This window comes from Myotis lucifugus, unplaced genomic scaffold (assembly GCF_000147115.1).
Source record: "Myotis lucifugus unplaced genomic scaffold, Myoluc2.0 scaffold_454, whole genome shotgun sequence".
NCBI classification, from domain to species: domain Eukaryota; kingdom Metazoa; phylum Chordata; class Mammalia; order Chiroptera; family Vespertilionidae; genus Myotis; species Myotis lucifugus.
The window spans coordinates 381,788-393,740 of NW_005871502.1; the positions used below are offsets into that span (position 1 = coordinate 381,788).

Here is an 11,953-nt window from a genome sequence, read left to right on the forward strand (position 1 = left end):
ATGCTTAACTATTGAAAATGTTAATTCTGTGTCCGCTTATCCACTTAAGCAAACCTCGTCTTAGATCTGAGGAGGCGGGAGGAGATACTCGGTACTATGTAGGAGAGGGAAAATACTACCTCTGCCCTGTTTGATTCAGTGACGGGCCTGACCAAGGACAGATGAACAGTAGAAAAGACTTACTGGTGTGCACACGGGGCCAATCAAAGCCACAGCTGGCTTGTTAAAGTTAAAGGCCTCTACCATAAACCCTCATTTTGCAGACAATGATTTGATGGACTTCAGATTTAACGGACAGAATTCCCGGTCCATGTATCATATGTGAAAATTAACACCCTGTTAATTTTAAAATGCCTTTAACCAAGATTTGCTTATAATCCAATTAACAACTTGTTTTTGTTATTAATTCACTATTATTTTTAACAAATTTTACCGAATAGGCCATATGTTGGAAAAGACACTACAGTAATTTCACCGACATAAGTAATTATTACATATCCACAACTATATCTACATATTTAAATCCCAGAGTCACCGCCCATAAATAGCGTTTGGCGAATGATCAGCACGTGATCCCATGGAGTGCGTGTGACCTGCTGCAGCGGTTTCAACTGCGCAGGAGGTTCCCACGTGCACCGAGCCACGCCCAGCGCTCAGTCGCCTGCTGTTTATTCGGGTGACCAGTGAATGCACGCATTTACTAGGCCTGTTCGGTATACATTTAAAACGACAGTAACACATATAGGAAACTTCTCTGTGAAATTGAACTTTTCATACATACTGAATTTTAACCACACAAACATGTCTACATGAGTAAAACACAGGCAAACTAACTAATTTGATGACTTTTTAGCATATGCCTTTGGCAAACCTACTTCATTGGGCTTTTGGCTTTAAGGGACACCCGTAGGCTGAGTTAGCCCAGTAGAGCGAGGTTTTACTGTTTACTTAGTGGGGGAAATGGAGGGGAGAGAAGGCTCCTATGGGAAGGCAAATAGGTTTCTGTAGGACACACAACTGGGTGTTAGAACAAATGGAAGGTGAGAAAGCCTGTGTAAAGTTTGGGTTTAGGAGCTGAGTGGTCTGGCTGCGTGGGGGCTTTTTTCCTCCCGGAGAAGGGTGGGTGGGTCTCACTGAGACCCACGGGAGCCGAGCTCCTGCAGGAGGAATTATGAAGCCGAAGCCGCTGATTCCATCAGATAAGGGAAGCTCTGAGGAGGCTGCTTGCTGCATCTGTGAAATCTCAAATGTCTTTACCTTAAACAATAATCTTCATACCAACTGTGGAGGCCAGGCGGGTCCCACACCAGCAGGAAAGAGGCCCCATGGCAGCCACCTGAGAGGTGGTCACCCCAGGTGCAGACCCTCCTCCCCGCCCCCGCCCCACGGAGCTCAGCCTTCACAGGCAAGGACAGAGGTCGGCAAAGAACCTTCCAGCCATTAAAGTGAACAGAAATATTTGATCGTGATATCACTCAACAAATTTAATTTTCTAATACTTTTATTATTTCTGCTGATGATCAACAGGATCCATATTTATTTTAAAAAATTAGATACATACCAAAAAGCATAAAGAACTTAACCATGTGCACCATACCACACACGGACAGATAGCCACCATCGACCAATGTGTTGGCATTTTCTTGTCTAAATACACAAACAAGTTTTTAAATATTGAGCTTATAGTGAGTATATAAACAGTTTTCTTACTTGATGATATACTGTGAACATCTTTCCACTTCATTAAATACTCTACAGAAACGAGATAGTCACAGGCTGCCGAGGTTCACCATCTGGCCCGATGGCTTTGCCACCATCTACTTATCCAGGCCCCGATTGGGGATGTTGACGGGGGAGCGTTCTTGCCGTAAAAGTAACTGCATGCACATGTGCTTCAGCAGATGTTTTGCAAGTGTCTTCTGGGTGCCCAGGGGGCTTGGGGACAGAGGTGAGTGACTGTGGAGTCCTAGTCACTGCTACTTGAGGACAGATCCATGACAAGTGGCCTGGGAGTGAGGCCGGGCCAGGGAGCCCTGGCCTGGGCGTCTGTCCACGGCAGAGGAGGGATAGTCTTGGAAGGGTACTGCGCCTGCCAGGGATTGGGCAACCAGGTCCAAGAAATACCAGTGTGTCAGTCACTTCCGCAATCACTCTCTGCCTGCTCCAGGAAGCCCAGGCCACACCAGGGCTGGCGCCCTTGCCTGACACGACTCCCTCCCACTCTAAGACGCAGGCATCAGGGGCGCCTTTGACCCAGGCCATGGGCTCAGTCACTGACACCCTCACTTGGCCCTACCTCCCAGCTCTGCTGCATCCCCAGGGAGCCCACAGTCCATCTGGGCACAGGACGGTAACCTCTGACCTGGCAGAGGGATGTTGGGAGGCAGGTGTCTGCCTGTCTGTTCTCCCCGAGGCCAGAGAGCTGGAAGGGATGGGCTTTTTCTGGAGGCAGCAGCGTGTGTGTGCCCTACGCCAAGGCCTCCCACACATTCAGGGATACGGGGTGGGGGAGAGGCGTGGGGGGGGAACATCGAGGTGCTGCTGGCCTAGTTGTCACCCTGCCCGGGAGCTGGTGCCCTTGGAAGGATCGAAGTAAGCTCTGTCGGCTTCGAGGTTTTAAGCTGTGAGTTGGGAGAAGGGAGTTCAGGCCCCACTGTCAGCAGCGCTGTTGTCTTGGAAAGGCCTGCTCCTCACCTGTAGGCTGCAGAGGGGAACGTGTAGCAGAACATGTATTTGCCGGGTTCAGCAGCCCTGGGTTCCAGTGCAGCCTGCGTAGCTGCTCTGACCTCATCCGTGTGTAGCATGGGGGTAATGACATCCACCCCGCCCGGACTCACAGGGTCAGAGAGGCTGCTTGTAAAGGGCGTGGTGCGGGCCACTCAGCACCTAGGGGCCTCGGTCAAGGGCAGGTACCAGCCAGGTGCCCGTTCCCTTCCTTTGCTGCCCCTTGGAGGGCAGAGCTGGTGCTGAAGTCCCCAGAGCTGCTCTCCTGGGGTAGGCTCTGCTCGCTGTGCTCTCAGTTCCGAAGTGCCACCTCCCCACCTGTGCTGAGTGGCTTCCTCTGTGGGCAAACAGGAAGTTGCTTACCTCGAGGGAGGCAGGAAGGGCTGCCTGGCAGGGCTGGCTGCCCACAGCTGTGGTCATGTCCGGAGACTGGGTGTCCTCTGGGCCCTGGGGGATGGTGGGGGATGGTGGCTGGGTAGGGAACCCAAGAGTAAGGGGGATTGCAGGGGACCAAACTCCATGTTGGCAGGGGCTCTGGGGCACATGCCAGTTTTCCCTGCTGTGCCCTCACTGGGGCCACACACCCTCCGTCCTTGCTGGCACCAGGGGTCCCCAGCCTGAGTTGCCCCTTGCAGTCTTGGGAAGGAGATGAAAGTCCTAGGACATGGAGCAGAGCGGGTGGCTACAGGAGTCTGGGAGTCTCTTGAAGTTTGCTGCTCGCAAGATCACCCGCTAGCCATGCCCCAAGGCCCCACACACAGACACCCTCACATACAAGACAGGCAGCTTGGAGGAGAGGGAAAGGCCATCTCCCCTCCCCTTGGGTGGGGCTGGAGGTGGGCAGGGAGGAGGAGAGGAGACTGGACTAACCGTGGGCTGAGGCCCTGCACAACCGGGGTGAGCCAGGCAGCCCTGGCGCCTGGCTGTTCACAATAAAGGGGAGGAGATGGCCACTGGCCCCTCCTGCTCAGCCCCATTCCAGCCACAGGGAGCTGAGGGCCACCGGGCGGGGTGGAGAGGCTGGGGTCGGGGTGGGAGGTTGGCCCTGCCCTCCCCTCATGGCCACCTGGCTCCTGTCCCATTGCCTATACCCTCCTTCCCCGCTGGTCGGTGCCCTCCTCGTGGCCACATCCGGCGGTCACTTTACTGCGTAGGTATCTCCCCAGCCTTTGCAGCGGCGTTCGATAGAGCCGACCACTTCCTTTCCTAAAGTCCTCTCCTCTCTCGTCCACTGTGACAGCATTGCTTATGCTTTCTCACCTCCTTAACAGTGCGGGCCCTCCCCCCACACGGACCCACGTCCTGCTGGTCACACACGCTGCTCTCTTCACTCCCGGTGTGTTTTTCCGTTGCCTGTTTGAGTAGCTCACAGATTCACAAGCCTAATATTTTAAAAAATCAACTCTTGGTTTTCTCCCCTCAGCCTCACCGCCCTGATTCTGTGCTTTGAGCAGACGCCATCACCACCCTTGGAGTCTCTCCCGCCAGAAATCCAGGTTACCCTCCACTCCCCTGTCCTCTACGCTCTCATCTGCTTAAGTGGCAGGTCCTGCCAGCCATTCAGGACATACCCCCAGGCCTCTGTGTCCCCTCCTCCACCACAGCCTTGCCTTCCAAGCCACGGCCCCACCTCCCCTGGACGGCCACTGAGCCCCACTGGCCCCTGGTTCTCACGGAGCCTCCGACTGTCTTCTCCATTCAGCCGCTGCCGATCTTACCGCTGCACTGAAATGCTCCCTGCCCCGTCATTTCCCCGCTGACCGTGTGTCCTGCCTACCACTGGGGACCCTCAGGACCTGGCCCTGCCACTCCAGCCCACCTTCCCCTCACCCCTGGCCAAACTGGCCTCTCTCTGGTCCCTTCGCTCAGGGGGGCCTTTCTGGCTTGAGGTGAGGCAGTCGATGTGCCTAAAACTCCTGCCCCACGCTCTTCACCTGCCGGCTGCTCCCGGGTTTCCTGTCTCCCACCCGGCGAGCCCACCGCTGCTCTCTCATTCCTCCCTGCTCCTTCCCTCCCAGGTGCTGGCAGTGCTGGCCTTGCCTTATTCCTCAGCTGGTCTATTTTGTCTCTGGCCTGAGGGCAGGGACTGTGCTTGTTTCCTGGTGGGTCAGCAGCATCTCCTGGGTGAGCGTGCGGAGGAGGTGCTGGCTGAGCAGCGGCCACAGTGCAGAGGCCCTGGAGGCTGCGGGCCGAGGGGAGGGCCTGCGTTCGGCCTGGGCCACGAGGCTTCTGGCTTCCACGTGGGCAGTGTTGTAAGAGCACAGGTGCAAGAGGGGGAGCAGCTGGGGCGGGGCGGTCAGGAGCCAGAAGCTGTGCCACTGAAGTTGAGGTGCCCCTAACATTTCCTTCCCAGAAAGAACAATGGGGGCCCCACTGACACAGGGGATATACGTCTCGGTTATAACTGCAGCTGACAAACTGTCACCCAGTGCGTCCTGTCCTACTTCCCACCTTAACCAGGGGTTAGGTCCTCAGCCTCCTGGGAGGGTGGCCGCTGCCAGAGAGCCCCGCCCAGCCGTGGGCCCCGCCGCAGCCCCCTCCCTGCCTGTCTCCCTCCTTGCCCATGGGCCCAGGTCCTGTCTGCCCATCCCCCCCACCCTGCCCTCAGGTGCAGGGCTGCGTGGAGTAGTGAGGCTGTGCCCCACGGGAGGAAGAGGCCAGGCAGGCCTGGGAGGCGGAGAATCCAGGCTCCTGGGGCCTGGAGTGTGGTGGAGAAGGTCTGGGTGCTCTCCCTGTGGACCTCTCCGGGGGTGCAGAGGAGGAGGGCTGGAGCTGCCGCCCTGCCTTGGCCTGTGGGCTGTGCGGCCTGGGCTGTGTGGCTGGCGGTCTGAGGCGATGCGAGTGGAGGAGTCTCCTGCGCAGTGAGAATTAGGAGGATGAGCTGTGGTGGCTCGGGTCTCAGGACCCTCCGTTCACAAGTCGGTGGTGGTTGAGGCCGGAGAGGTAGGCTGTGCAGAGAGAGACAGGAGCCGTACAGCGGTGCCCTCCCCACCCCCACCTGGCTCACTCTCGGACACCTGCAGCCTGTGTCCCACGGAAGGACGTCAGGAGTCCCGTGTGGGAATGGACAAGAGTTGGTTCATGTGGTCGGAGGCTGTGAGCTCCCAGCCCAGCTGTGTGACTGCCCAGCGGTGAAGCCAGGGCCGAGGCCTCGCCTCGCTGAGCCTGCTCCCCATCTGTATAATGGGTACAGTGAGCAGGTGAGAGCAGTGGCTGAGGCACTAATGGGGAACACTGACCACAAGACAATTGTTATCAGGTGACAAAAGTAGAAATGTCAATTGTTACGAGCAGAAAAGAACAGCTGCCCAGCCCGGGCCTCCTGTGTCCCCCCAGGTGCCCTGCAGGGCAGTGAGAGCTGGGCAAGATGAGAACCTGTGACAGAACCACAGGCAGGAAGGGGTGGGGCCTTGCACAGTCCAGGGCCTGCACCTTCCCCTTTCTCTGTCCCAGGCCCGGGGCGGGTGAAGGGCGTGATTCTCTCTGGGGGCGGGGGCACGTGGGTAAGGGGCCGTGAGGCTCTGGGCCTGTGAGTGAAGCCTCCTGCCTTGTGGGCAGGAAGTGAGAGGTGCAGAGCAGCTGGGGAGACTGGGGGGAGGGGGGGCAGAGCGGGAGGGTGAGAGTGTCTGGGGGTGAGGGGAGCGGAAGTCGGAAGCTCCAGCCACCACATTCGCCACTCACAGGGCAGACACACGGCAGCGGGACCTGCTCCCTTGGAGGTGAGCACGGTGGGCCTGCTTGGGGTGGGCCTGGGCCCCAGCGGGCCTTGTGTGCCCTGGGGCAGTGGCTGGGGCCGGTGGGCAGAAGGAGGGCGCTGTGGTCTCTACTGGGCACCTGCCGGGAGCCTGGCCCGGGCTGTACCCCCACCTTTCACTTCCTTCTCTCTGTCCCCTCCTCTCTCACCCTTCCTTCCCTGGCCCATCAGGCCCTTGCTCTGCTTCCTGCCCCAGCCCCGCCAGAGCCCTTTGGGGTCTGCAGCAGTGAATTGCCTGACATGACTGCTATGGCTGGGTGCCCAGTGGGTGCTCTTGGGGCCTGAGGCCTCAAGGAAGCCTGACCCTGGATCTTTGAGGGAGAGAGGCCAGATGGGCGGGGGATAGTTTGGGGTGTGGCCACTGCAGGAGCTCAGACTCCGCTCTAAGGGGGCTCCTAGCCCCACCCGGAGGGGCTGGTTACAGGCAGGGCCCCGACTTGCCGGTTTGCCAGGTCACCTGATGGGCAGCAGAAGCCATGCCTCTCAGTGTCCCTGTGCGGGCACTCGGGCCTTCCAGGTGTGGCTGTGTCTTCACGGTGAAGCCAGCCACGGAGGGCCCGCCCCTCACAGGGCCTGGTTCTAGAGCCTGAGATGCTGAAAGCTGGGCAGGGCCTCCTGCCCTGGGCCAGGATTAGTCCCCTCAGGGCCTTCGCCAGGTTTGAAGGACTGGCCGCAAATGGGCCTGTCGCCCTAACCTCCTGGACATCTGCAAACAAGGAGCCGCCCAGCTCGGGGCTCAGAGCCTGCTGAGCTGTTTGTGGAGTGAGGGGGGTATCCCAGAGGGGTGAGGAGCCCAGCCTGGCCCGAGCCCTCCCCGTGCGCCTAGCCCTTCCCCGGACCGCAGCTGCTCTGGGACCTGTTGGTGCTCTGCCCCATTCTCTGTCCTATCATCCCTCCTCTCTGCCTGAGTCCTGGCTGACCCTGACCCTGACTCCACCACAGGGTCCTCAGGCCCCCAGAGCCTCCCTCCTCCCCCTCTCCCTCCCTGCGCATTTGCATGAGGGCTCCTGGTGTGGCAGGAAGTGGGGCCTGCCCTGAACGTGGCCTGCTCAGTCCCCAGGTTCAGGTAGGGGCGTCAGTCCTGCCGCTCCGGACAGAGGGCTCACCCTGGGCTCCCGCCCTGAGGGCCGACATTTCTGACCCGGCTCCTGCACAGGGACAGCACCCCGCACTTCCTCAATCCCTGCACAGGCCAGGAGCCTTTGCTTTTTCCATAGGAAGGAAACAATTTCCACAGTGAAAGGAAGGCATGTTTGCTGAGTGGAAGCTTAAAAGGAGAGACACAGAGTCCAGGAGGAGATGCGGGGCTGGCTGGCTCGGAGGCCGCTGAGAGCGAGGTGCCCACCAGGCCGCTGTGCTGGGAGGGAGGCCGTTGGTGTGTTTCGCTTCTCGGAGTGGACCCTCCACGCAGCAGAGTGAAGGGGCAGGCAGGGCCTGGCACTGGCACTGACCCGCTCCCGTCCCGTAACAGGCCCGTGGAGCAGCGTCCTCCCTCTCATCCCCGTGTTCTGCAGACCAGGAAGCAGGTGGCGTTTCTGACCAGTCGGTGGCTGGTCAGCTGCCGTTAGGGTGTGAGTCCGGTCTGTGGGCCTCAGGTGTGGGCGTGCAGGACGCCCAGGCCGTCACCTGTCCCAGGGCAGGCTGTCCGCAGCCTCTTGCAGGCAGAGGGTAAGCCGCGTGCCCAGCCGGGGGGAGAACAGCAAGCGCAATCCTCAAAAGCACAGTTCAGCTCCCAGACGGGGTTCCCTCCTGTCCCAGCGTCACAAAGGAGCTGCCTGGACCCAGGCAGGTGGAACCCAGGTGGAGTGGAACCGGCAGTGGGGGTCTGTGTCCTGGTCCCCAGCTCAGCCCATCAGCGGGCACAGTTCTCCTCCAGAGACCCCTCGAGATGGGACTTGCCCGACGTGAATTTAGCTGACGAAGCCGGGCCACAGTGGACCCGTGCCCTCCCCCCTCACTGTCTTCTGGAGCATCAGCATTTTCCTGGATCCTTCTCCCAGAACTTATCCTCGAACTTCTGAGCCCTCACGGAGCTTAGAAAATGAGGGTCCACTGTATCTTAGGCGTGGCAAACCCCCCTTGTGAGACGTGTGGCAGACTTTCTCCCTCCTTTGTTCTGACGATACCTGAGATGAGCTATTTCAAGAGATTTCACTAAACGCCAAGAGTGGAGAAAAAAGTAAACCAAGAAGATTCTAGATGCAGGAGACCAGGCCCGCCTCCGCCTGGGAGGTGCCATCCTGCCCCCAGAACAGGCTGGTCGCCCCCTTGACCCTGGACCCTTAGCCCTTGCTGGGTCAGGACGGGTGGGACTGCCTTGGCGGCCGTAAGTCACCTCTCTCCTCAGGTCCTGCCACCCCTCCATTCAGGGAGGAGAAATTGAAAAAAGAAAAAAAAAGGTGGGGCGGGGAGGGAGATAGAGATAGAGACTCAGACAGATAGAAAGGTGATAGATAAGATGATAGATAGATAGATAGATAGATAGATAGATAGATAGATAGATGATAGATAATAGAGAGATAGATAGACTGGTAGTAATAGATAATAGGTAGATGTTTCTTAACCCTCAATTGCCTGAGGGTCCCCCAGTCTCCTCTCCGTCCAGCTGCTCCTGGGAAAAAGGGACACACATGAGCGTGTTGGCTGCTGGCCCCGCAGTGGCATCTAGGGACAGCTCTGCCCCCTGGGCTTCCTGGGAGGAAGGTGCAGTTGGCTCAAGGGCAGCCTGGCCCTCAGGTCGGAAGGTCACGTGATGCTGAATCTCCTCTCAGCCCAGGCTCCCAGGCCCCCAGTGAGTTTGTTGAGCATCTGTCATCCCTCCCTCCCCATTCTCACAAACACCTCCGAGCGACACCTCAGCCCACAGCCTTGCTCTGACAGTGGGAGCAGAGCGTGAGTGACCGCTCACAGGGCTTTGTGACTGCAGGGTTTTGAAGAGAGCGATGGCAAGAGAGTGCAGACCCTTCCCCACTGAGCTCCCTGCACGCTTTTGGAACTTGGCACTTCAGCGTCTCCATTAGTAGAAGGAGACAGATGTGGCCGCCGTCCGGTTCCTGTAGCTGCCGGAGCTCATGGTGAAGCAGGTGCGGTGGGTCACACCACACGTTCCTTGCACCCCCCGGGGGGTGGGGGGGTAGGGTTGCCGGATGAAACCCAGGAAGCCCAGTTATGTTTGTGCTTCAGAGAAACAATGAATACTTTTTTGGTACAAGTATGTCCCAAATATTGGGAATGGGGGAATGGGTGTCCTATATATTTATTTGCTAAATGTGGCAGCCCTGCCACGCTCAGCTGTGACCCCCAAGTGGAATTGCCGGCTGGAGCCAAGACCCCTCCCACCAGGCTCTGTAACCCCAAGTCTCACAGGGGGTCCTGGACTTCGTAATCAACACTAAGGTTGTTTCTAACCTGCTTGACCTGAAGCACAACCACACCCCCACCCTGAACTTTACAGGTGGGAGAGAGCATAGCATCAGCGATCACCGAAGTGATTCGATCTAAGCGTAGAATTAACGCTGACCTACGTGGCTGCTCTGTGTACATACGCGCATTTATTTATAAGTACATGTTTGCAAAGATGGGTGTGGGACTCCTTCTTGTAAAAACTTGCAGGGCACCCTCTTCCCTCACCCTGCCCGCCATCTCCGCCGCTGCTGGCATGTGAACTCTTCCCGTCAAGCGGGTTCTCCCGTGACCGCGGAGGTGTGACGTCACCGGTGCCGCAGGAAGGCCCTGAGGCTGGTCATGTGCAGATGCAGGTGTGGGGTTTGGAGGGATGAGCACGCACCGGGAAGAGTCTGAGGCAAAGGAAAAAGAAGAGATGTGACGAGGCCAGGGGCGCATTTCATCCGGGAACTGGGTGTCATAGGGCCTGTGTTTAACCTCTCCCTTCCTGAGAGCCAGAACGAGGCGGAGACAGTCCAGGGACGAGTCTCACAGGCCAGGGCGTCACCTGGCCAAGCTGACGGCCATAAACCAGCCCCCGCCGGCCAGTCTTGCAAAGGACGAGGTTCTAGAGACAGGAGCCTCCGGGAGTGGGAGGAAGGCCGTGGATTTCTTTCCCAGGTGCCTGCTTCTCCCGTGACAGATTCTGTTCCATTTTCCTCAACTCTGGTCTGTGTTTCTCTGGCTGCCACCTGCTTTGGCTCATGTGCTGCTTTTGGCTCACCACTGATTTCATGCTGTTCTGAGGCACTTCCATCTCCTGCTGCTGGTCGTCTCTCCATTCTCCGGTCGAGATCCCTGAGAGGTGGATCTGATTGAGCCAGTCCATCTCTTTCAGCTAAACCACTCAGGCCCCTTCAGCCCACAGAGGGGTGTCTTTGGAGCAGGCGGCCGAGATGGTGGGGTCAGAGGGCATGCATGGAGCACTGCTCCCCCACAGGGCTGTGGAGGGCAGTGTACCCCAGCCGGGGCCATGGACATGGCCAGGACCCCCAAGTACATCTGACACACTAGACAGGAGCTGGCAGCCCCTTGCTGACCTACTGTGCTTTGGGTATTTCCAGGGCAGAGTGGATCTCCGTTGCCCCCCTGGCCAGCAGGCCCCCTAATCCACACAATGGGACTGTGACAGTGGACACTGCTGGGGACCCCCGCACACGTGCTCTCCGTGGATGATGGATGACAACACACTCTCTGAACACCCAGAACCCTTGGAATTTCTCAACGTCTGTTTGAGCGACAACCTGCAGCCCCACCCAGGAGTACAGCCCAGGGAAACGAGCAGCCGTCCTGACCCGCCCGGACCTTTGCAGGAACTGACCTGGGCGTCGGACCCTTCTGAGTCCACGGGGAGGCAAGATGCTCCTGCCGGGGGCTCTAGGGCCGAGCCCGAGGGCCTGGGGAGCGGGTCTTCCCAGGGGGGCCCACAGCAGAACCCCAGCTCGTCCACGCAGGTGGTGTTCTGGGCGGGCATCCTGCAGGCCCAGATGTGCGTCCTGGACCTGGAGGAGGAGCTGGAGAAGACTGAGGGGCTCCGAGCCGAGCTGAGGTCCTGCATCCCCACGGCCCCTGTGGACCTCCCCCCGTTCCCCTCCAGCCCGGCGGCCCCCCTGGACCCGGGCCCCCCGGCCAGCCCTCCCTCGGGGGAGGACAGCAGCAGGCCTGAGGGAGAGAGCCAGACCCAGGTGTCCCCCGGGGAGGGGACGCCAGACTCGTCCCCAGAGTGGGGTGCCGAGGAGGAGAGTCTGTTCTTTGACAACCCCCTCTTCCTGGAAAGCCCTTGCTCAGACACCAGCGCTCCCAGAGAGCGCTTCTCCTGGGGGCACCCCGACTCCTGTGCTGACGAGGACGACGATGGGAGGCCCGAGAGCCCGCAGAACCTGGAGCCTCCTCTCCTGCTGGGCAGGGTGCCGTGGGGGCTGGGCGATGAGCCAGACTCGGGGGACAGTGTGTCTGAGTCCAGCGGGCACACCACCCCTCCGTTCCCTATGCGCCACCTACAAACCACACTCCTTCTCCTGGGCCGAACCG

General features: G+C 58.9%; 1 protein-coding gene across 1 annotated transcript in view; it reads left to right on the forward strand.

The window, feature by feature from the left end:
• LOC102433311 (PH and SEC7 domain-containing protein 4) overlaps positions 1-11,952 on the forward strand; it is a gene marked incomplete at its 3' end in the record, with an annotated part of 15,163 nt that extends 3,211 nt beyond the window's left edge. Inside the window, exon 2 of the mRNA XM_023744361.1 lies at positions 10,987-11,952. Coding sequence (XP_023600129.1) covers positions 11,095-11,952 — 858 coding nt within the window. The remainder of the gene's footprint in view (positions 1-10,986) is intronic.
• Position 11,953: the final 1 nt, after the last annotated feature.